Here is a 25,383-nt window from a genome sequence, read left to right on the forward strand (position 1 = left end):
GTTGCCAATAAAAAGCATTTACCTTTGTTTGGGGTTTGTTCAATTACAATTTTCTGTTAATTGGGAACTCTGACCCAAGCTAGTATATAAAATTTATATGTCATAGAAATGTTGCAACTGCAGATTTTTCATCTTCCTGTCTCTAGTACTTTACTTTTTTACTGTTCACTTTCAAGAATATTCTTGACTACCTATCAACTAGGTTATGCGTATTTATTCTCTGAGAATTGTCCCTTCCCATGTACAAAATAGAGCTTTGGACTAAAGGAAACTGATACTCTGTGTTTTTTTACTTAGAATAGAAAGATGATTGCACAAATTATATTTATTACAAATGCTGATTCTATAAGTCAAATAACTGATGATAGACTATTAGTGAAATAATTGCCTATGTGTAGTTAGGTGGTATTGATTTTATAATAAATAGTCTGAATATTCTATGGTGAAATGCTTAGCCAAGTATGTATCATGGTCAAGACTTTCTGTGCAGTAATGAATGAAAGTTCTTCCAGATAGCTGCTTTCAATTGGCTAATAGCATTTGGTATCATGAGTTCTATTGCTTTAAATCTACCTAGATATTTGAAGTCTGCCTAAATTTTAATGAATTTGGAATGTTGAGCAGAGCTATATAAGGAGCTATTAGCCAAATTTCATTTTAAATCAATAATGTGGTCTTGACTTCTGCAGTGGAGTACATTAAAAACACCATGACCTTTTCAAATGGCTCTATCTAGAGTACTTCTGAAACTGTCCTACAAATGTTATGCAGTTTAAACCTTCAGGTGACTCTAACTCTCAATCATACTGATATGCTTGACCACAGAATATACGAAAAGTACTTGAGAAACTTTTTTTCATTAATTTTAACTTATAGGATCAGAATTGTGTTTCTCAGGGAAGAGTATGCCAGAAACCTAAACTTTGTGTGTGCAGGTATATGTGTGTCATATGTACATATATATTTATATATACACATATATATTGTAAAATAAATAATTAGTTCATATATGTAGTGTGCACTATACATATACTATATGATATAAATAATAAATATTATAAATACTATAATATGTATATTTTGTTTATATCACAATATATGTATATGTACATGGACATATTGCTTTAGACTTCCTATTGTTTATATATCAAAATTTATATAGATATAAGTCTGTTTGTTTAAGTAATGACATTGAATTTATGGTGGTACTTTTATGAAATAATGTTTTCATAGAGATAATACATATCTGTTTTCAATAATATGAGAAGTAAAAATATTAATAATTAAAATACACTTTGAAGTATGTTTTAAAATAATTCAATAATGTAAGTGATGCTAGAGATGTTTATACCTTAGAATACCAGATACCTAAAAAATAAAAGGCATAACTTTGGGAGAAAATAATCTATTATCCTGAAAATATCTTCAGAAATGACCGTGGTCATTACAAAAATGCCCTGTGAATATGCAGCATTCTGTATTTACAACAACCTGCTCCCCTCCCCTCTCCTTCCATTTATTTGCAATGTTTCCAGGAAATGAAAGTCACCCTTTGGACCACTTATTTTTTTTTTTAACAAAGTCAAAGCTGTTGACAATTGTTGCCATGAGCATTCTTAATGGTAGAGAAATGAGAAGTCTAATGAAGATGTTTTTCTAAAACTCTAGTGGTTCAAGAGATGTTCTATTGATATAAAATTTAAAACTGCCATATAGGAACATTATATAGAAAGAAATATTTCTGATGAAATTTGTTGAAACAATATACTTTTTTAAACCCAATTCCTCTAAACAGAAGGTAAATGGCAATTTCTCATAGATATTTTGGCATTGTGTAGCCATTCCCTAAAGATTCACTTTCTTTATTAGTCATCTAGCTCTAGCCCAGTTGCTCAGTCATGTCCGACTGTTTGCCACCCCATAAACTGTAGCCTGCCAGGCTCCTCTGTCCATGGGATTTCCCAGGCAAGAATATTGGAGTGGGTTGCCATTTCCTATACCAGGGGATCTTCTCAACCCAGGGATCGAACCCAAGTCTCCTGCATTGGCAGGCAAATTCTTTAACCACTGAGCCACCCGGGAAGACCTTATTAGTGATATGTACATTAAAACAATTCTTTACATCAAGCAGTATAGAAAGAAATCTGGTACTTATTTGCCTTTCTTTTTGCACAGTTAACTGGATGGCAATTTTTCTGACTAAATATTTCACCTCTAATTATATTCTAAAATTTTATTAAAATATCATTGAATATGATAAGAGCAATGTAGTAAGTATTTTGATGGAGGAAATAAGTTATGAACCCTTACTTCTAGTACTTTCATTCTAACTGGGGGCATAAAAAGTGCCCTTTTAAAAACCTTGATTGGATAGAACATATTATATGTTAGTCACAATGATGTACTTAACTCAGTGCTTTGTACATAATAAATAATTGTTGTTTAGTTGCTAAGTCATGCCCAACTCTACAATCCCATGGACTGTAGCCCACCAGGCTCCTCTGTCCATGGGGTTTTCCAGGCTAGACTACTGGAATGGGGTGCCATTTCCTTCTCTAGGGGATCTTCCCAACCCAGGCATGGGGCTCATGTCTTCTGCATTGGCAGGTAGATTCTTTATCACTGAGTCACCAATAAATATTTAGCAAATAGTTATTAAATTATTGAATAAAAAATTGTGTACCAATGTGTACCTATGTGTACCTATTATAGTTCTAGAATTAAATATTTTCTTATATTCATTTAATCACCATAAAACTGAAGTTCAGAGAAATTAGGTATTGTATCCAGGGTTGCACAATTAAGCAATGAAAATAACCTAAATTCCAACTTACAGAAAATGCCACAAGAAGTGCTATTTTCACTGTGCTATAAAGGGCAGAAAAAATAATCATAACGCATGGCAGGATGCTAAACAAGACGCATACATGTAAAATACTGTGGAGGAAGAGAAGAGGGGCATAAATGAAGTTAAAGAAGTTGTGGACGACTTACAGAAGAGATGAATCTGAGTTAAATTCTTCCAATATGGATAAGTAATAGACATATATAAATGGGTTGAAAGGATCTGATAAAGTAAGTTTGAGGTAACATATAGATAGATGGAGAGCTTCGCAGGTGACTCAGTGGTAAAGAACCCACCTGCCAATACAGGAGATGCAGGAAACGCAGGTTCCAATCTTGGGTCAGGAAGATCCTCTTGAGGAGGAATCGGCAACCCACTTCAATGGTCTTGCCTGGCAAATCCCATAGACAGAGGACCATGGCAAACTACAGCCACAGGGGCTGCAAGAGTCAGATACGACTGAGAATCAATGAATGGAAGCATTGAGACACAATAGGTATAATTTATGTGTGAGCCCGTGTAACTTGCCCTTTGAATTTCAAATGAGATTGAGCAAAATTCTACCCCAAAGTGACTGATTCTGCAATTACCCATCCTTTCTGTGGCCTTATTTTCTATTGGTTCTTATCTAGTGGTAGCTTATTGACTATATTGGCTTGACTATCTTAATAGGAAAACCCCTTTCCAACAAACAAAAAGCAAAAATAATTGATAGGTCTTTCACAAGCCTGACACTCACCTTGAATTCTAACTAGCATATTCATCCCTGCTTTGGAGAAAGGGACTGTGGCTCAGAAAGTCAAGTTGCGATCACAATAATGAAATCAGGACTAGGGTGAGGTATGTTAGAAACACATAGACTGTGAGGTGGCAACTCTCCAAATAAAAGCTGGGGTCTGGCTACAAGAAGTGAGTGAATTATTTTGGAGAAACACCAAATTAGATATCTACTGAATCGATGTTGGACATATACAGATATATTATCTGTCTCATATATAAGAACAGATTCGCATATCCGATGGTAATTACAGGTTAAAGCCTAAATTTTTAGCAACATGAAATTGGCATTTGCAAAGTAGAAACAGAAAATGACTGAACATTTTTTTATTTATAAGGTAATGTTATAAATAATTGTCTAGATATATTAATTTGGCAGAAGTTTGAACAATGGATACAAAGGAAGAGGGATTAGAAATAGGAAAAAAGTCATCTTTGTGGAAAAGAAGTTGCAGATTACTTTCAGAGAAATATGTTTGGGGCTAGGCAAATAGAGGTGTCATTTAAAAATATATATATTAACAATGAGTAGGGAAGGTCCCAGATGGCACTGGTGGTAAAGAATCCACCTGCCAGTGCAGGAGAATTAGGAGACACAGGTTCAATCCCTGCGTTGGGAAGATCCCCTGGAGAAGGAAATGGCACCCCACTCCAGGATTCTTGTCTGGACAATCCCGTGGATGGAGGAGCCTGGCGGGCTACATTCTGTGAGGTCACAAACAGTCTGACACGCCTGAGTGCCTGAGCACAACAGTTAGTAAACAATTAGAAATGGTGGCCTGAGAGAGGACACCTTTCTAATATAAAAATGTTCAAACTTCAATACGTCTTGGTTTTGCTGAGCTACACAGAAGTTTAATTTGGTTTATGTACCTAAACTGAGCTCACTATGATTTGTTTTTGTTTTTAATATATATGTGAATAGAAAAGTTAGCACCTCTTTCTTAAGCATTATAAGGAGATAGCTGAGAATGGTTTCAGATTCCTTGTTACAGCAAAAACAACTTGAGGGTTTGAGTTGAAATTATTTGTCTTCAACATTGCAACTGCAGATTGTGTGCTAGGATTGCACTGAGTTGACACTAAGTCTTTGGTTAGGTACTGGAGGATCACGTCAGAATTGTATTCTTGACAGTTCCTTACATAGAGACTTTTACAATAAATTGCATATTTTTACTGAGCGCTGTCGTCCCATAATTGTCATCTTCAAAAAGTCTTTAGTAATAATTCAAGGAGATATTAGAGAGAAAGGAAGTTGAAAAGATAGATAAATACAGTGAGAGTGTGAGAGAAAAATCGTACCAGATGGATCATAAATGACTATTGAGAGGCATTTGTTTCCGAAACAGCTATAGCATCAATAATATAATTCTTTCATATGATGAAGTTTATTTCTATGTGTTTGCCAAGTGCTAGTAGAGCTAATTTTCTGTCCTTCATTTTTCACTTTTCACCTATACTATGGAAGTAGAGCCTGTAGCCACGGAAAGGTTTTAATTTCTGATCGTATAGGAAAGCTCCCTGGGGCTGGGTGGGAGAGGAAGAAATGGAGCTAGAGCCAGCAGTTCTTTCCTGTAACATTCTTAAAAGGTTAAGCACATAGAAAGATCTTACATAAGCTTTATGAAACTACAAACAATCTATGGGCAAAACAATTAAATGACACAATCAGGTACATTAAACAATCTTGATTGAAAGTAAATTTAAAATTGAACTGAAGCTTAAAATCCTGTGCTCCTCACTTGTATGGTTATTACTGAAGACAATGGGAAGGTCCCTAACAATGTATTCATGAGACAAAGCATTATTGTGAAACTTTCAAAAGTGGTTATTTTAACTGCAAGTGGTTAAGATCATTACATCTTTTCACTCCGACTTCTCTCTCAGAAAGCTGACATTGAAGTGACTAGAGATATTTTTAGGCTCCTGTTAAGAGTTTGTAATACTCAATTTTAACTGCCATCTGTAAAAACTATTTTGAAAGCTTCAATAATACAATAATGAGAAATTGCAGACTCCTTATTTGGATGTTTGTAAAAGATTCTTCTTTTGTTATTTTAAAATTTATTATTAATAACTGAAAAGACCAATAAAAATAATGAAATACAAAACAAAAATAATGAATCAGAAAACTTCATTTAATAAAATTATTCTGACATAAAGGAATTAATTGCTATAAACAGTTTTAATATAACAGATACAAATAGGGATACATGAAATGACAAAGGAAGCAGAAAACTCCAAATTGAAAGCCATATGTAAAATTTACATGTGATATAATAAAGAAAAATTCATTAAAATATTAGATGGAGCTAAATACAAATGTAACCCATCATTTGGAAAAAAAGAACATATGTAAAATAAAGCATAAGAATCTAAGCACATTAGATATCACTTACACAGAAACCCAAATATTTAAAATGATTATAAGCAAAGGCACAATTGAAGAAAACTAAGAAATTAAAACATAGATGAAAATATTGACAGATTTCCAGACATATAGTGAAAAATACACTTGAACACCTAAGCTAAATGTTTAATATACAAAAAGAAGTGAAGTTACATGTATCAGTGTATGGGGGTAAAACAAAGACTGAGAAGGGAATGAAAATCATTCAGACCAGATATTTACTGTATGACACTAGATTCTTTAGGACAAAAGAGAAAAGGCTTGAAAATTTCATATTAAGTTTTTAAGTGTAAGACTGCTTGAGGTACAAAGTGCAAATGGATGCTTCTCAAAATGAATGAACATGCTGCTGCTGCTGCTAAGTCGCTTCAGTTGTGTCCGACCCTGTGTGACCCCATAGACAGCAGCCCACCAGGCTCCCCAGTCCCTGGGATTCTCCAGGCAAGAACACTGGAGTGGGTTGCCGTTTCCTTCTCCAATGCATGCAAGAGAAAAGTGAAAGTGAAGTCGTTCAGTTGTGTCCAACTCTTCGCAACCCCATGGACTGCAGCGCACCAGGCTCCTCCGTCCATGGGATTTTCCAGGCAAGAGTACTGGAGTGGCTTGCCATTGCCTTCTCCGGAATGAACATGAAAACAAAGTAAAATACAGATTCTGACTTTTCCTCCAGAGACTCTGGTTGCACAGATATGGGATGGAGTACCTGCATTTGCATTCTCTCTAGCTCCTAAATGACACTAACGCTGCTGGTCTAGTCTGTGAACTACATTTGAGTGACAATGAATTAGATTTTAAATATTATTCTAGAAGCTTAAATTGGTACTGTCCATATATATGTGGTTTATAATTAGATTGCTTATTCTGCAGAAAAATAAAATTTTATAATAGTGTTTATTGACAACCGATAAAAGAATAAGTGTTTTGTTTTAACATGAGTGCAAAGAAATCAGCATCTTTATGTAATATCAGTGTTACTTCTTGAATCCCTGGTTACACTATACATTATAAACCTTAAATATAAATGTATACTTTAATCAAAAGTGTTCAATAATATATGCACAAGATTATTAAGCCCAGGGTATTAACTAAGAACAGGAGCAGGCAATGGCACCCCACTCCAGTACTCTTGCCTGGAAAATCCCATGGATGGAGGGGCCTGGTGGGCTACAGCCCATGGGGTCTCTAAGAGTCGGACACGACTGACCAACTTCCCTTTCACTTTTCACTTTCATGCATTGGAGAAGGAAATGGCAACCCACTCCAGTGTTCTTGCCTGGAGAATCCCAGGGACGGGAGAGCCTGGTGGGCTGCCGTCTATGGGGTCGCACAGAGTTGGACACAACTGAAGTGACTTAACAGCAGCAGCATTAACTAAGAACTAAAATTCAAAACTTCTAAATGTATATTCTGGGTTATTAGTGCATTTTGTTTTGCTGAGAAAGATTCCTTTGTGACCTCTTCTTTATAGATGGAAGTTTATATTAATGATTTTAGATCTTTCTTCCTTTTTAATGTTCTGTCTTTTGTAATTGTCCCACAGTTCTTCAATACTCTGTTCCATATTTTTCACCTTTTTTTTAATGTTTGCATTTCAATTTTAGACAGTCCTGTTGACATTTCTTCATTCACTGATTCCTTTCTCAACTGTGTCAATCTTTTGGGAAGTTCATCAAAGATATTCTTCATTTCTTTCACAGTATTTTTTATTTCTAGCATTACTTTTGATCCATATTTAGCATTTTCATTTCTCTGTTCGTATTACCCATCCATTTTTATATGCCATCCACCTTTTCCATTACAACTATTAGCAGACTACTCATAGTTGTTTGAAATTCCTCTTCTAGTAATTATGAGTCTGGTCCTGCTGGATACTTCTGCCATATCTAAATCTGGTTCTAATGCTTCATCTGTCTCTTCAAACTTCTTTTTTAATTTAATGTCACACTTACCTGCCCTGAGTCTCTAGCAAATTGTGTGTTTTTTGTCTTCTTTTTTTTTTCTTTAAATGGCATTTTTAATAGTGCAGGTACATCAGCAATATGGGGTTCTGAAAACCTGAAATGACAAAAGGAGATTAATTTGGAGACAAATTAAGGAGATAATTAATTAATATGGATTTTAATTCAATATGAACCTTGTCTCTTTTGTTTAATGGAATTATATCTACTGAAATAAACTTGGCAAAAATTAAAGCAGGAAATTAGAAAATCAAAGAAAGTTAACCAAAACTGCATGGTTACTACTCATCTACGCCAAACACATCCTTTAAAAGGTTTGAATAGTAAATGTATTTCACAGGAATAGGTGATGGCATCCCAAGCCACTCATCTTCACATCTCTCTTTAATGTACGATGCCACTTCCAATTCAGGCACTGGATTCACTCTCCAGTTCAGGGCACAGAAAAATGACTCATAATTTATTTGTTTTTCACTGTCTTCAAACCCGGACAGTAAGGATCCTAGAAGATCTTCATTCAAAGGTAATCTGGAGGACTTGCACAGCCTTTTGATGTCTTTGCTGGGTAACACTTTTTTCTTTTCCTGATCTTTGTATACACACATAGCAATGAGTCTTTCAAAATTCTCAAAAGCATTTTTCTTGAGTTGTTCATGGGCCTGTGCAACTAGGACATTCCTATGTGGACAGGGGTCCTCAGGCACCCGGTAACGACGTGCAGTGGTTATAACTTCTTGGTCTGTGAGTTTCCCGACAGTTAGATTCATCATTATTTCTCTGAATGTATTAAAATCCACCATCTTTGTGTGCATACAATCAGCAGCTGTAAACACCTGCTTGAGCTCTCTGGATTTGCATTCTTCTTCTTTTAACTTTTGTATCACAAGTTGAATGTTGCTCAGGGGAAACTTATCTGAATTCCTCTCCATGTAATTCAAGGTATACTCATCAGCATTGACCAAAAAAAAGAGGTAGCCATTCACGTTCACTTTGGCTCCAACATACAGCTCCTCAGCCTTGATATATTCCGCGAATTCACTTTTAAAGACTTCTTGTCCAGGCTTCTTAACACGAACTCTTTTTAAGAACATCCCTCCAGTATACCCTGAATTCCTCTCTATGGGTTCAAACACTGAAATTGTGTCATCACTGAGAAAATATGAAATAACAAACATCCTTTCCACATCAGCACATTTATGTGTGATTAGTTTTGCAAAAAACCGGAGTGTACTGCTTATGTTGCCATAGCTGTCAAATTCAATGAACTTCTTGAAGTTCCTCTGATGAGGTATGGGCATAAGGCCTATGCAGGAGCGAAGAGAATCCTCTTCAGAACCGAAGCCGGTATAAGGTGGAAATTTCCTTTCTATTTTTGGAGGAGATGGGGCCTTACATGGAATCGAGGTAAAGTTCTCAATTCCATATTTAGTCCTATAATAAGTTTTCGTGAAATCATTACAGTCACAAAGAAGCACTCAGTCTCAGTGTTTGGGGATCGTAGAGAACTTATCCTGCATTACTTTCTGTCTGATGATACCATCGAGATCAAAGAAGTCTTGCCACATAACTCAGGAAGAGATGCTATGTCATTGTTTCTCCAGAGGAGAAAGCTACCTAAGTATGGCCCCCCTGGAGTCTATCAACCAGGCCAGTTAACAGACCGGACAGTTCTCAATGTGTATGGTGGCTACTCAGAGACCCGAGTGTATGGCTTCCTGTTGGATAAATATAAGCTAGGAAAATTAGACCAAGAGTTTTACAAAGATACTGACCTATCCATAGGAACCACCATCAGTGTGTGGGGAAGGAAAGTGCTCCTTTGTTTTTTGTCTTCTAACATGCTTTGTAAACATTTTTTGAAAGCTGGTTATGATATACGGGGGTAAAAGGAACTGAAGTAAACAAGCCCTTAATATGAGATTTTATGTTTATCTGGCTAAGAGGCTGTGTTTTATTTCCTCTGTGACTGTAGTGTCAGAGGATAGTTTCCTCTGGCGCCCTTATTTTTGCCTTTTTGGACTTCTTTAGATACTTCTAACATAGGCCTGAGGTGTGTGGTGGCTCTTTCCCCTGTAATCGAACCCTTGTTGATATGCTGGTTTGCTGTGTGGAGAGAGCGAGTGTTCCTACCATTAGGTCGTCTAATGAGCCTGTGCTGATTAAGACTTGGCTAAGAAAATATAATGTTATGAATCTATCTCAAAATAGCAACATTTCCCTCCTGTTCCAGAAGAATGAGAACATTCTCTGTGAGAATTTTTCACCGTGAGAACCCGGTAAGATATCTGGAGATAAAATTCATGAGACTGTAGCAGCACATTTTAAGATTGGATTACCTCTCCGTGTTTTTAAGTCTCACACTTACCTACCCTGAGCCTCTAGCAAATTGTCAATTATAGCTTGTTTCATTACCCCAGTACTGGCTCTAGAAGTGGTTTATGCCCCACGGCTTTTGTTTAGGTAGTCACTCGACTATAATTTAAGACAGCTGTGTGCCTATGACTTCAGTTCTCTAGATCTAAGAGAAACTGTAGACTTTCATTTTGATCAGGCTTCTTTTTTTGTGAGGATGGGCATGATGGTTTCCAAGATCCTTACTTGCCGGTCTAGGAACCAGAACTGTAATTTTTATATTACTTCCCATTGAATTCTTCATCAAATACTCTATTACCTTGTCTTCTGGAGACGGCAAAATTTCTAATTGTATGGTATTTCAGTACTTCAAACTAGAGTCAGTATTTTCAGATTTTGCACACTCATTAAGTATATGATTGATTCTCAAATAATCCTTTTTTTTCCCTCAGTTAAATCCTTGTTACCAAGCAAATATTTAAAGGTCTTTTTAAAAAAATTTTCTTCTAGAGGAGAATATATTCAATGTATCTTTACTGCTTCAATATTTATAAATGTGAAGAACTATCTGAAATCTGAGAAAGAGTTACATATAGCTTAAAGATCAATTTTTTCTATTGTTTTCCAGTATACATTTTACTTTGTTATCAAAAAAAATAAGTAAACAAAAAACAAAGCCAAACCCACCTAAATCAATGTAGCTTTTTTATTTCTGAAGCCGTTAAACTGTACATGTGCTGTGTTAGGCATCCTCCACTGAAAAAGCAACTCCACAGCTTTGTGGAGTTGTTTATTATGAACAGAATTATAAATAATATAGGCACTAATGAAACACCCATGTTTCCTAGAGTAAAATTTGATCCAGAGCCACAAAGACCAGATACCAGATGAAAGTGACAATTTTCTTTGTAACGCCACTTTCCCTTCCTGAAGGGCAACGGCTCCTCCCAGTGGAGAGAGGAGCAATTGAAGAGTGATCAGCTTCATTTTTATACCTGTTATAAAATAAACCAGCTAACATCAACTATCAACTGGGAAGTCAGGGAACAGTCTACTAGGGTCCTTACATTGTACTATATATTAAATTCTTAAAATAATATAGAAAATGGTACCAATGAACCTATTTGCAGGGCAGCAATGAAGATGCAGACATAGAGAGCAGTCTCATTAAATTTGTCCATTGGTTTATGCACAAACAAAACCAAAATCCCACAAATCATGGGAAAATTAAAGCAAAAAATCATTCCTTTTTTCAATTTGTCAGCCTCTTGAACTTTTAGTGTCTACAAAGGATCATTTTAGCTCAGAGAGAGTTGGGAGGATGATGCACGTGTGATTCAGAATCTTTTTTCACAGAAATAAGCAATTATTATGGACCTGGGAACTCAGTGGTTTTTCTGTATGAGAAATTTGGTAAGTCATAGTCATTTTTACTAACATCTGCTAGTTCCATTTATACTACCTAAGGACATACTTATAAGCAGAAATTTAAGAAATTCAGTAAAATGCTTAAAAAACATTTTGAATGTGATTCATTTTCCTTTAAGGAAACCTCAGTCTTCTGAATTTTTAAAATGGGAATTAAATCTGTTAAATATTATCCTGGTTTTTCACTAGTAATAAACGTCAACTTCGCAATTATCATCTTGGGTTGTCTTGGTTCATCCTATTTTACTATATTCACATAATAATCTTTTCTTCTACTTCCTTTTTAAGTTCTATCATATGATATGCATAGACTGGAATAGAAATTATTTTTATTTGCAATTGACATCTGAAGACAGTGTCTTATGAAAAAGCTTAAAATCAAATTTTAAAAAATACAATTTTCAAATGGCCCTCTTTTGTATTGCACCTGCCCTAATCCAACCTCCCACATCATCTCAAAAGTAGAGCTTTTTCAATAGTCTCCTTATTGCTATTGCAGCCTCTGTTCTAAGAGCTATTTTAGAAGTGTGTTATCAAGACTGAAATAGAGCTCTGTCATTATATTTGCCTATAAAGCTATCACTTTATATAATTAAGTGTATTCCTTCATATTTACATTTTAAAGTTCTTTAAAAAAAATTGCTCAGAGACCTTTAAATCCATGTTTCCAGGTAAGGCCAGAGATTACATAGTTAAATTAAATGCATAGCAGTAGCCACATTTATGATACAATTTGTATCAAGTAACATTTATTTTCACCTTCAACAAGTATTATTAAAGGTATTATAATGGATTCATCAATACTGGGGGGAGGATGTAATTATGAAGATAAGACAAGATGGTAAAAGCATGTAAGTAGTATGTAGTTGATCCTCATTATTTATGAATTCTGTGATTCCATTGTCATGAGTTCGCATCTTAAATTTATTTGTGACCCAAAAATCAATATTCTAGGGCTTTCGCTACAGAAGGCAATGGCACCCCACTCCAGTACTCTTGCCTGGAAAATCCCATGGATGGGGGAGCCTGGTAGGCTGTAGTCAATGGAGTCGAGAAGAGTCGGACATGACTGAGCGACTTCACTTTCATGCATTGGAGAAGGAAATGGCAACCCACTCCAGGGTTCTTGCCTGGAGAGTCCCAGGGACGGGGAGCCTGGAGGGCTGCCGTCTATGGGGTCACACAGAGTCGGACACGACTGAAGCGACTTAGCAGCAGCAGCAGCAGCAGAGCTTTCACAGTCATTCCATTCATGGACATGTGCATGCTCAACGTAGCAAAAAAAGTGATTTATTTGCCTCATGAACATGTTCTCAGCTGAGGTCAAATAAGGTTTCTCTCTGACATCTTGTTTCATCTTTCATACTGTAAAATGTGTTCTTTTCATGCTCTATTTAGTGCCACATTTTCCACATTTCTTTTTTTTCTTTTTCTTGGCAATTTTTCCATTTAAAATGACCCCAAAGCCCAGTGCTGAAGTTCTGTCCAGTGTTTCTGGCTGCTAGGAGGCTGCACTATGTCTTATGAGAAATAGGTATGTTAATTAAGTTTCATTCATTCATGAGGTATCGTGTTGTCTTCCAGGAGTTCAACATTAATGAATCAATGTTTTAGATAAGGTGTCCTAAAGTAGAAGCACATATAAAGCAAAATTATCTGTTGCTCAGTTAAGAAAAATGTTATGGCTAGGGGCTTCCTGAGGTGCTCTTCACTCACCTTCATTCACCAAGAAGCAATGATTCAGTGTTTGCAGTGACTTCACAGAATGCAAGTGCCATGAAGTGAGAACTGACTCTAAAGACATTTCTTCTCTCTCTCTCTCTTCTTTTATTTTGACTGTACCAAGTCTTAGTTGCGGCACTAGAGATCTTTGTGGTCGCAGCGTGCAGGGTCCTTAGTTGAGGCATGTGGAATCCACTTCCCTGATGAGGGATTGAACCCAGGTCCCTTGCATTGGGAGCGCAGATTCTTAGCCACAAGGAAGTTCCTAAACACATTTCTTATACTGAAGCCCATATTGTAAGACTACTGTATAATTTAGAATTAGAAAAAAAAATTATTTCTGGGATAGGTTCAAAGAGATATGGTCTTTGTAAAAGTAAGTTTTAGCCTGGTCTTGGAACTTCGGGATAGACAGGTGAAGATTACTGGGGAATAAGATAGGAGAGGAAACAGAAAGGAAATGAGGCTGGTCATGATGTGCTGGATATTACTGGGTGGCCTAGATCAGGATCCTCAGGAAGGCGGTGAAATGAGTGGAGGTACCACGGCCTAGTGATGAGAGATACTGAGTCCTAAGCTGAGAACTTGGCATTTACCTTAAAGAGGCAAATGTTATTATGAAGTTTTGGGTAAGGAAAATCTTGTTTAGGCTTTAGATATATCTATTAACACTACTTAAAGTGCCGTCAGTGGAATTACATATCTATGGCACCCATAACAAATAAATCAGTATGTTACTTATTTTGGTCATAGCTATTAGATCCAGGTACCAATTAAATTTAATACCTACAATCTATATTCTAAAGTGACTGTATTTTTTCCTAGTTGGCTAATATTTATTGATGAAGATTCTTGATAAATAATATGTATTGCTTTCCCACAGTACTAATCCAATAACTTAATATAATTAATTGAGTAAATATTAAACCTCTCCATCTTTTCCTTTTCTGTTTTATTAGTAATCATTCTAAATTAAACACTTTTCATGCCTATATAGAATTGATATTTTAGAGGGTTTGGGGCTGACTTTTATTGAGAGGATTAAATATTTTTATTACTTTGCAGCAGAGATTACCCAGATAGCTGCAATGAGAAGTTAACATTTATTATACTTTCTTTTGTGTTATTCCATTTGCATGCCTTAAATTAAGTAATTTGTTAAAGATTTATATTATTAATTTAAAAAATAAGATGTTGTAGAGAGGCTATATCTTAGGATAAACTGTGTTACTTTGATTCATTACCAAAAGGACCATCTGGAGACACGAAAAGAAAAATCTATTCCCCAAACTCCAATGAAAGGATGATTATCCCCTCCGTGTGAAGAGGGAATTGGGAGGCTTTTTCTAAATGTGCACTTCAAAGGCTGAGGAATTGTCTATCCCGATGAAGAGCAGAAACAACACCAACGGCATGGCAAAGTTAAATGAATTCCAATTACTTAAAGCAAACATATAAACATCTGTAATTCTAATGGCCATAATGAATCTTTTCAGTTGAAAGAAGAAAAAAGTTCTAGCTGGTTTGATAATTGGATCAATTTTTCACTTATGGGCTGTCAATTATTTGACATTTTAATGCATACCAAATACAGCTAAAAGTATTTTAATTAGAATAACGCTGCAAAAACTAACCCTACAGCTTTAATTGTGGTTCTGAAGCACAAAATGTGCATCTGAATACCTATTTACTGAGCAGAAGTTAATTAAAAGCATAGTTATATATTGAATGTGTACAAGGCAAAAAGAGAGGGAAATAATTGGCAATTAAGAATGTGTAAGAGTCCACTCAATAAAGCTAAGCAAGACTACTCCAAACTTTAAACAAGTTGAGAATTTCCTTTTTATTTTGGATAGTATCAGATATTGTAACAATTCAATAATTTTACATAGGTGTGGAATACTTATGGCTGTTAGTTTCAAAAGCTTCCATTTTACTATGAAAACAAGTTAAATTTATATGATGATTTGTTATTTTCAAGTTATCAGAGCATAAATGATTTTTTGGGGGGGTTTTATTAAATGCTGAGGTTGATTTAAGAGTCTCAGCAAATAACACTTCCCTTTCCCATCTAAGTTAGAAACGAATTGAGCAATAAGTCAAAAGCAGAAGGTATATCAAAGCATCTCGTGTATGTTTGATTAGAAACTAGTATGCAGGACATATTGTGAAACCCGAATGATACTATTCACTTCCTGGCTGGTTGTAGAAGAATCAAATCAGACAATACATCTCTTCCAGAGAGTTTACAAAATTGAAAGAACTTATTTTCTCAGGAATAAGAAGGTAGAACCTGAAGTACATATAGCATGCTGGTGAGTCTTTAAGCAAAGTCACGGACTCAAAGAACATGAATCTGAGCAAATCTAAGAGATAGTGAAGGACAGGGAATCCTGACAAGCTGCAAGCCGTGGGGTTACAAAGAGCTGGACATGACGTAGCCACTGAAAAACAACAGAGAAGATAGATAAATACTGAATCCCAAGAGAACATGTTGTCCAAATAGCAAATGCTTCAGTTGTTGTTCAGCTGTTTCACATTGGTCCAGAGTAGAAAGCAAAGGATAGCATAACAAATGCCTTCTATTTATAACCATTTTTAGGTTCAGTTCAGTTCAGTCACTCAGTCGTGTCTGACTCTTTGCGACCCCATGAATCGCAGCACGCCAGGCCTCCTTGTCCATCACCAACTCCCGGAGTTCACTCAAACTCATGTCCATCGAGTCAGTGATGCCATCTGGCCATCTCAACCTCTGCCGTCCCCTTCTCCTCCTGCCCCCAATCCCTACCAGAATCAGAGTCTTTTCCAATGAGTCAACTCTTCACATGAGGTGGCCAAAGTATTGGAGTTTCAGCTTCAGCATCAGTCCTTCCAATGAACACCCAGGACTGATCTCCTTTAGGATGGACTGGTTGGACCTCCTTGCAGTCCAAGGGACTCTCAAGAGTCTTCTCCAACACCACAGTTCAAAAGCATCAACTCTTTGGCACTCAGCTTTCTCCACAGTCCAACTCTCACATCCATACATGACAACAGGAAAAACCAGAGTCTTGACTAGACTTGACTTGACTAGACTTTGTTGGCAAAGTAATATCTCTGCTTTTCAATACACTATCTAGGTTGGTCATAACTTTCCTTCCAAGGAGTATGCGTCTTTTAATTTCATGGCTGCAGTCACCATCTGCAGTGATTTTGGAGCCCCCCAAAAATAAAGTCAGCCACTGTTTCCACTGTTTCCCCATCTATTTCCTGTGAAGTGATGGGACCAGATGCCATGATCTTCAATTTCTAAATGTTGAGCTTTAAGCCAACTTTTTCACTCACCTCTTTCAATTTCATCAAGAGGCTTTTGAGTTCCTCTTCACTTTCTGCCATAAGGGTGGTGTCATCTGCATATCTGAGGTGATTGAGATTTCTCCCGGCAATCTTGATTCCAGCTTGTGCTTCTTCCAGCCCAGCGTTTCTCATGATGTACTCTGCATATAAGTTAAATAAATAGGGTCACAATATACAGCCTTGACATACTCCTTTTCCTATTTGGAACCAGTCTGTTGCTCCATGTCCAGTTCTAATTGTTGCTTCCTGACCTGCATATAGGTTTCTCATGAGGCAGGTCAGGTGGTCTGGTATTCCCATCTCTTTCAGAATTTTCCATTTTATTGTGATCCACACAGTCAAAGACTTTGGCATAGTCAATAAAGCAGAAATGGATGTTTTTCTGGAACTCTCTTGCTTTTTCAATGATCCAGCAGATGTTGTCAATTTGATCTCTGGTTCCTCTGCCTTTTCTAAAACCAGCTTGAACATCTGGAAGTTCACGGTTCACATACTGCTGAAGCCTGGCTTGGAGAATTTTGAGCATTACTTTACTAGCATGTGAGATGAGTGCAATTGTGCGGTAGTTTGAGCATTCTTTGGCATTGCCTTTCTTTGAAATTGGAATGAAAACTAACCTTTTCTAGTCCTGTGGCCACTGCTGAATTTTCCAAATTTGCTGACATACTGAGTGCAGCACTTTCACAGCATCATCTTTCAAGGTTTGAAATAGCTCAACTGGAATTCCATTACCTCCACTAGCTTTGTTCGTAGTGATGCTTCCTAAGGCCCACTTGACTTCACATTCCAGGATGTCTGGCTCTAGGTCAGTGATCATACCATCGTGATTATCTGGGTCATGAAGATCTTTTTTGTACAGTTCTTCTGTGTATTCTTGCCACCTCTTCTTAATATCTTCTGCTTCTGTTAGGTCCATACCATTTCTGTCCTTTATCGAGCCCATCTTTGCATGAAATGTTCCCTTGGTATGTCTAATTTTCTTGAAGAGATCTCTAGTCTTTCCCATTCTGTTGTTTTCCCCTATTTCTTTGCATTGATCACTGAAGAAAGCTTTCTTATCTCTTCTTGCTATTCTTTGGATCTCTGCATTCAGATGCTTATATCTTTCCTTTTCTCCTTTGCTTTTCACTTCTCTTCTTTCACAGCTATTTGCAAGGCCTCCCCAGACAGCCATTTTGCTTTTTTGCATTTCTTTTCCATGGGAATGGTCTTGATCCCTGTCTCCTGTACAATGTCACGAACCTCCATCCATAGTTCATCAGGCACTCTGTCTATCAGATCTAGTCCCTTAAATCTATTTGTCACTTCCACTGTATAAACATAATGGATTTGATTTAGGTCATACCTGAATGGTCTAGTGGTTTTTCCCACTTTCTTCAATTTAAGTCTGAATTTGGCAATAAGGAGTTCATGATCTGAGCCACGGTCAGATCCAGGTCTTGTTTTTGTTGATTGTATAGAGCTTCTCCATCTTTTGCTGCAAAGAATATAATCAATCTGATTTAGGTGTTGACCATCTGGTGATGTCCATGTGTAGAGTCTTCTCTTGTGTTGTTGGAAGAGGGTGTTTGCCATGACCAGTGCGTTCTCTTGGCAAAACTCTATTAGTCTTTGCCCTGCTTCATTCTGTACTCCAAGGCCAAATTTGCCTGTTACTCCAGGTGTTTCTCGGAGAAGGCAATGGCACCCCACTCCAGTACTCTTGCCTGGAAAATCCCATGGATGGAGGAGCCTGGTAGGCTGCAGTCCATGGGGTCGTGAAGAGTCGGACACGACTGAGCAACTTCACTTTCACTTTTCACTTTCATGCATTGGAGAAGGAAATGGCAACGCACTCCAGTGTTTTTGCCTGGAGAATCCCAGGGATGGGGGAGCCTGGTGGGCTGCCGTCTATGGGGTCGCACAGAGTCGGACACGACTGAAGCGACTTAGCAGCAGCAGCCAGGTGTTTCTTGACTTCTGACTTTTGCATTCCAGTCCCCTATAATGAAAAGGACATCTTTTTTGGGTGTTAGTTCTAAAAGGTCTTGGAGGTCTTCATAGACCATTCAACTCAGCTTCTTCAGCGTTACTGGTTGGGGCATAGACTTGGATTACTGTGATATTGAATGGTTTGCCTTGGAAATGAACAGAGATCATTCTGTCGTTTTTGAGATTGCATCCAAGTACTGCATTTCGGACTCTTTTGTTCACCATGATGGCTACTCGATTTCTTCTAAGGGATTCCTGCCTGCAGTAGTAGATATAATGGTCATCTGAGTTAAATTCACCCATTCCAGTCCATTTTAGTTTGCTGATTTCTAGAATGTCATTGTTCACTCTTGCCATCTCCTGTTTGACCACTTCCAATTCACGGACCTGACATTTCAGGTTCCTATGCAATATTGCTCTTTACAGCATCGGACCTTGCTTCTATCACCAGTCACATCCACAACTGGGTATTGTTTTTGCTTTGGCTCCTTCCCTTCATTCTTTCTGGAGTTATTTCTCCACTGATCTCCAGTAGCATATTGGGCACCTACCGACCTGGGGAGTTCCCCTTTCAGTATCCTATCATTTTGCCTTTTCATACTGTTCATGGTTATCCCCATTCAATCAAGAATCATAAATTAAAGACTATTACCTACCAAAGAAACACTGCCACAAGAAGTAAGAGCAGGACAAGAGGCTAGGAGTGTTTAGAGGAAAGGACCTGTTTTATGCAAACCAGTGCAATGGCAAAGAGGCCACTTCTAATGTGAATCATGTATGAAAGTCTTTGAGAGGTAAAGAAGTAGTTATGCTTTATGAAGTAGCAGATTAAGACCCTAACTGCACTGTCAAATTAGAAGTCTAATACTTTTCAATATACCTAGTTGCATTTTTGTCTTATGTCTGTATTCTTTGTTTGAATTATTCCAAGTTTGCTATCAGGAGCTCTATAAAACTGATTCCTGTGACTCTTTGATATATCCCATGAGTATCATTGTGGGTTTTTTTTTTCCCCCTTGCATTATTTCTTCATCACTTCCTGCCATGATGAGATTCTCCAGGCTCCTTCTGAAAATTTGAGCAATATTTAAAAAATAAAATAATAGAGTTAGCTTCATTATCTTCAGTAACGGATAGGTATCTAAATTACTTTTTAAACTAATTTGTGTATGACCAAGGATTTTCTAGTATTTAGGTTATATATCAACATTTCTAATAGTTTGACAATTAACTATTTAACATCAATATTATTTCATTGATTTATGGTTGCTTAAACTAATCCTTAACAAGGGTAGTTTACACAAAAACTCATTAACACAAACCTATATATTCAATTGATTATTTAAATTCTTAGGACAGGCAAAGGACTTGAAGAGACATTTTTATGATGAAGACACCTAGAGAGACTTTTTTTATACCATAGATCACAATCAAAAAGTCCCATCTAAAATAACATGTATAATCTAGTTTTCCAGTGAAGTTGCTAGCACATAAACTCCCTTACCAGATGCTAATGTACATCTCAGATCCATTTTCTTTAGCATGCACATCATATATGTATATGTAAGTAGTGCATTATTTAAATGAAGATAAGCTTATCTATAAATAAATATCTGCGAAACAATATTTATGAATTACATATCTAATGGAATAGTATTCAATCACAAAAGGCAGGAAATCTTGCTATTTGTGACAGCATGGATGAATCTTCTTTAGGGCATGAGATTTAAGTGAAATAAGTCAGACAAAGCAAGACAAATACTGTATGAGCTCCCTTACATGTGTAACCTAAAAAAGCCAAAATCACAGAAACAAAGAGTAGATTAGTGGTTGCCAGAGGGGGCTAGAGGTGAGAGAAATATGGAGATGTTGGTCAAAAGTACAAACTTTCTATTATATGATGATTGAGCTCTGAGGCTTTAATGGACAGCATGGTAGCTGTCATTAAATACAACTTTGCGTTGGATACTTGACATTTGCTAAGAGGGTAAATCTTTAATATTCTCACCACGTAAAAATTGTAACTGTGTCAGGTGACAGATGGCTCGGCTACCCTGAGTAGCTGGTGATCATTTCACAATATATCAGTTATCATATCATACATCTTACATTTATACGATATTTTTCTGCTAATTGTATCTCAGTTAAGCTGGAAAAAGTCCTCAGGACAAAAAGTGGAATACATGATGGTGTTTTGGGCAAAGGAAGGGAAGCTGTGCTCTAGAAGAAGGAATCTGAAAAAGGGTCCTGAGGACATATGGTACCTTGATTGGAAGCTTTCAGGTGCCACCACCCCAAATGCATTTCTCCAAGTCTAAGGCCACTTTCCAGGAGCCTTTTTATCAGAACTAATTCTGACCTTGGGCAAAATGAAAAGCAAAAGTTCTTGCTTGTTATGAAATCTGCCGTCTCTACTCTAGCTATGACTCCTGTACTGGTGTCCAGCCAAGTCTTAGACATTGCCTCACAGAATTCTGGTACTCAGAACCCTGCCCTTACTGTCTATCTTAACAGCGTGTCACATGGTCCAATTTCTCTTACATAGGTGTAGCAACTTCCTCTTAGTAGTATCTAAGTCTCCTGTCCTTGAACCTGGCAGCCCAATACCTGCCAGCTTAACTGGGGCTCTGATGCCTGCTAAGGGAAATCTCACTTTTTATTATATCCTTTGTCCTATCTCTCTTCATACCAGCTATCTGCCAACTCACTGCCATTTACTTTGGAAAGCTTGTGTTGCCAAAAAATAGGCCATTGTCTCCTACTCCCCCTAGGTCACACTAAATGTATTGGGTAATTAAGTTGAAAGCAGATATTTCAATTTTACTGGATGATTCTAGTATTATGAAAGTCTTCAAATAACAAGCATAGTATATGCAGAGAGGGAAGGATTCACTTCAGAATTTTCTTTTACATTCACAGATTTCCTCCTCACCTGTGCCTCTACAGCCCCAGTATTTCTAATGTAGATACACTTGTTCGCCACTCTTGATCCACATGAGTTGGTAAAATAGAACCTCATAGACCAAAATTTGATCTTGATTTATCGAAATGAATCAGTGTATCTTACTTCCCTGGCTAGTTATTATATTTCAGGAATATGAATATTGTGAAAACAGAGAAATAGAAGGTGATGAGGTCTTTGCTGGAGAATTTCAGAAAAACGAAATACCAGCATTTGATCAGATGGTAGGTAAATATAAGGCTTGTTTCTGCAGCTAAAAATGGAGCTAACACACACACACAAAAACAAAGATGAAGGAGTATGAGGAATTAAAAAAAAGTACCGAAAATGAAGATATCTTCTGAGCCCCCATATCCAACTATATTAGAAGCTAGCCCTACCGCTTGAACTTTTAAATACATGTGTTAATAAAATTTTGTTAGTCTCCAGCACGTGGTAAAGTAGGTGATATAGTGTGAAGGAAATTGGAGTTAGACAAATCTTGATCCTATTTTGCTATTTTCTAGTTATAGGAATTTAGTCAAATTCTTAACTGCTCTGCATATGTAAAGTCAATACTCACCTTACTCAAGATTCTACCTCATGCAATCATTAGTATTCTTGCATTCATATTGTTTTAAAAGATTTGGCTATTAGAGTGACAGTCTTTTAAAAGACAATTTTAAAAAATAGATAATTGAGTAATTGACTTGGATTAGTGACTTTAAGTTGAAGGCTTACTAAATTTTTAAATTAGTGATACAAGTTTAATTTATTAGACATAAAAGAATGTTTTAAACATTTAAGAAATATTTTAATATAGACAACAAATATTTGAGAAAGAAATCTAATATAATAATAGAAGATTTTTTAAAGTTCAAGGATGCATGATTAAATTTAGAGTTGAGTGCTCGTTATTTAAAGCCTCCTTAGAGATAATCATCAGAATCCAATAAACTTATAAATAGAATTAAAATTTGTAAAATAAACTAAAGCACAAGGGAAAATATATTTTAACTTTGGTATTTAGTCTTTAAAATAATTTTTCTAAATTGCCTTTTCTGTATATAAAATATCCTTAAGTGTACTAAAAAAAAAAACACCCAATTTCAATGTCACTCAATTCATTTATTCATAAATGACCCTTTACTAGCAGTATAATGAGGGTTTCCCCAATGGCTCAGTGGTAAAGAAACCACCTGCCAATACAGGAGACACAGGTTTGATCCTTGGGTCGGGAAGAACCCCTGGAGAAGGAAATGCCACCCCACTCCAGTATTCTTGCCTAAACATCCCACGGATAGAGGAGCCTGGCAGGCTACAGTTCATGGATTTGCAAGAGAGTTGGATATGTCTTTAGTGACTCATCAACAACAGTATAATGACAAAAGTATGCCTGGTATATCATCTTTCCGTTTATCTATTTTATATTATTTACATTGTAAAACTGAAAAAAAAAAAACACTTAGGAAATACAATGGAAAACAGATCCTTTATTCAACTATTTCTCCCCAAATATAACTGTTTTTCCCAGAGATAGCTTTGTTCATCCTTCCATTCTCCCTATTCTGTACATGTAAATCTTTTGTTGATATGAATAGAAACACATTAAACTTTCTCCACACCTTACACTTTTTACTGAACAGTATATCTTAGAGATATTTTTATATTATGGATGACCTCATTTAAAAAATTCCTGATAGCATTTCAGAGTATGAATTTATTTTTCTTTACTTAACCAATTCCTTATTGCTAAATAGTCAGGTTTATTTTTCCTTCTTTTGCTATCACAAATAATATTTCAGCAAGTATCTATGTACTATATAGGCATTCTCACACACATGTGTGTTTATGTGGAGAACGAATATCTACAAGTAGAAATGCTGGGTTACCAGGTATGATTATTTTTAATTCTGAAAAAATATTGTCTAATTTTGCTCTATGGAAACTACTATTACACTTTACAGCCCCACCAACTTCCACCAGCTACAGATAAGACAGTATATCTAAAAGAGTTTTAACTAGAATCTCAATAATATTAACCCATTATAAAAACCCACCTAATATATATTATATATAGACTATATATATATATAATTGCAAATTTTAAAATATGTGTGAAGCTATTAACAAAGTTTTTATTTCTTTACTCTTACAATTATTCTTTACAGTAAGTTTCCAAGACCACATAGCTAGAAATTGGTGGAGACTGTAGCCAATTTTTGGCTTCTCAGGTGGCACTAGTGGTAAAGAAATCACCTGTCAATGAGGGAGATATAAGAGACACGTGTTTGATCCCTGGGTCAGGAAGATCCCTTGGAGTAGGAAATCGTAACTCACTCCAGTATTCTTGTCTGGAGAACCACATGGACAGGGAAGCCTGGTGGGCTATAGTCCATAGGGTTGCAGAGTTGGACATGACTGAAGCAACTTAGCACACAAGGGACATGGCCAATTTTTAACAAGCTATATTGACTTGCCAACAGGGTCATCTATTAGTCAGAAATGCAAAGTTATGATAGAGTAAGAACATCTTCCATATCTTAGTACCTAAAAGAATGAGTCGATTGTTCATACATAGTCCATGCCACAGATCTGGAAGATGCTGTGGGGCAGTTCTCCTCTGAGATGGCTCCGTGGTCTCACAAAAGCGCTTGCTTCCTTAATCACCAAGGCAGGGGGAAGAAGTACTGCAACGTTCTCTTCAAATGCTATAGGATCACATAGGACAGGAAAACTTCAACCCACTGATGATGATGATGAGAATCATAATAATAAATAGCTGCCCTTCAGCATAGCACATTGGTATACAAGTCGCTATTCTGTAGACTTTGTATGTATCTGATGAATAGGCACTTTGAATAGGCAGTGTAACTAACCCTGATTACCATAGAGAGGACTGAAATACCAAGGGAAGAGGTCACTTGCCCAGGGTGATACTACTAATAATAAATGACAGATAAAGGATTTTATCATAACTTGTCAGGCTCCAGAGTTCACACTCTTCCAAACAATGTAGCATTCTATTCTTATAAATAAGGCATACAGCATACATATTAAAATATCAAAGATTAGAATGACATTTTTCTGTATTCTGACATTGTTTTACCCCAAAATGACTGAATAATGCTCAGAATAATAATATTATACAGAATTTATGCATATATATATATATATATACCACATTCGCTTTATCCATTCATCCACAGATGGACCCTTAGCACCCCTGCAGTTGCCTTTGACCCCACTACTTCGTGTCTGTCTGCTACAAGCCTCTGCAACTACAAAGGTGTCCAGAGCTGTCTCTGCAGCCAAGTATGTACATACCACTAGTTCTGGCCACAACCTCTGCCTGCTGTGTCCCTAGCTCCTAGATCGTGAGGTGCTGCTGAGGAGCCCAACAGCCATAGCAGCCCGTGTGGGGCCACTCACAGTGCTCACAGAAGACCATGCACGTCAATGCTGTGGGCCCCAGTGCTGTGACCTGACATCTGGGCCCCTGGACTGAGACTGCCTCAGGCCCCCGTACCACTGGATCCAGAGTCAAAGTACACTTCCCGACACCTACACCAACGGAACAGAATCGAGAGCCCAGGATTAAATCCACACATGTATGGTCACCTAATATTTGACAAGCAGCCAA

General features: G+C 36.8%; 1 protein-coding gene across 1 annotated transcript; it reads right to left on the reverse strand.

The window, feature by feature from the left end:
* Nucleotides 1–8,149: 8,149 nt before the first annotated feature.
* Nucleotides 8,150–10,399, reverse strand: LOC109558308 (EF-hand domain-containing family member C2). Its single transcript, XM_019959768.2, has 2 exons — nt 10,360–10,399; nt 8,150–9,464 (listed from the first exon to the last, which is right to left on the reverse strand). Exons 1-2 carry the CDS (start codon nt 10,397–10,399, stop codon nt 8,272–8,274), a joined length of 1,233 nt encoding a protein of 410 aa, XP_019815327.2. The 3' UTR covers nt 8,150–8,271.
* Nucleotides 10,400–25,383: the final 14,984 nt, after the last annotated feature.

This window comes from Bos indicus, chromosome 5 (genome assembly GCF_029378745.1).
Source record: "Bos indicus isolate NIAB-ARS_2022 breed Sahiwal x Tharparkar chromosome 5, NIAB-ARS_B.indTharparkar_mat_pri_1.0, whole genome shotgun sequence".
Taxonomy (NCBI): domain Eukaryota; kingdom Metazoa; phylum Chordata; class Mammalia; order Artiodactyla; family Bovidae; genus Bos; species Bos indicus.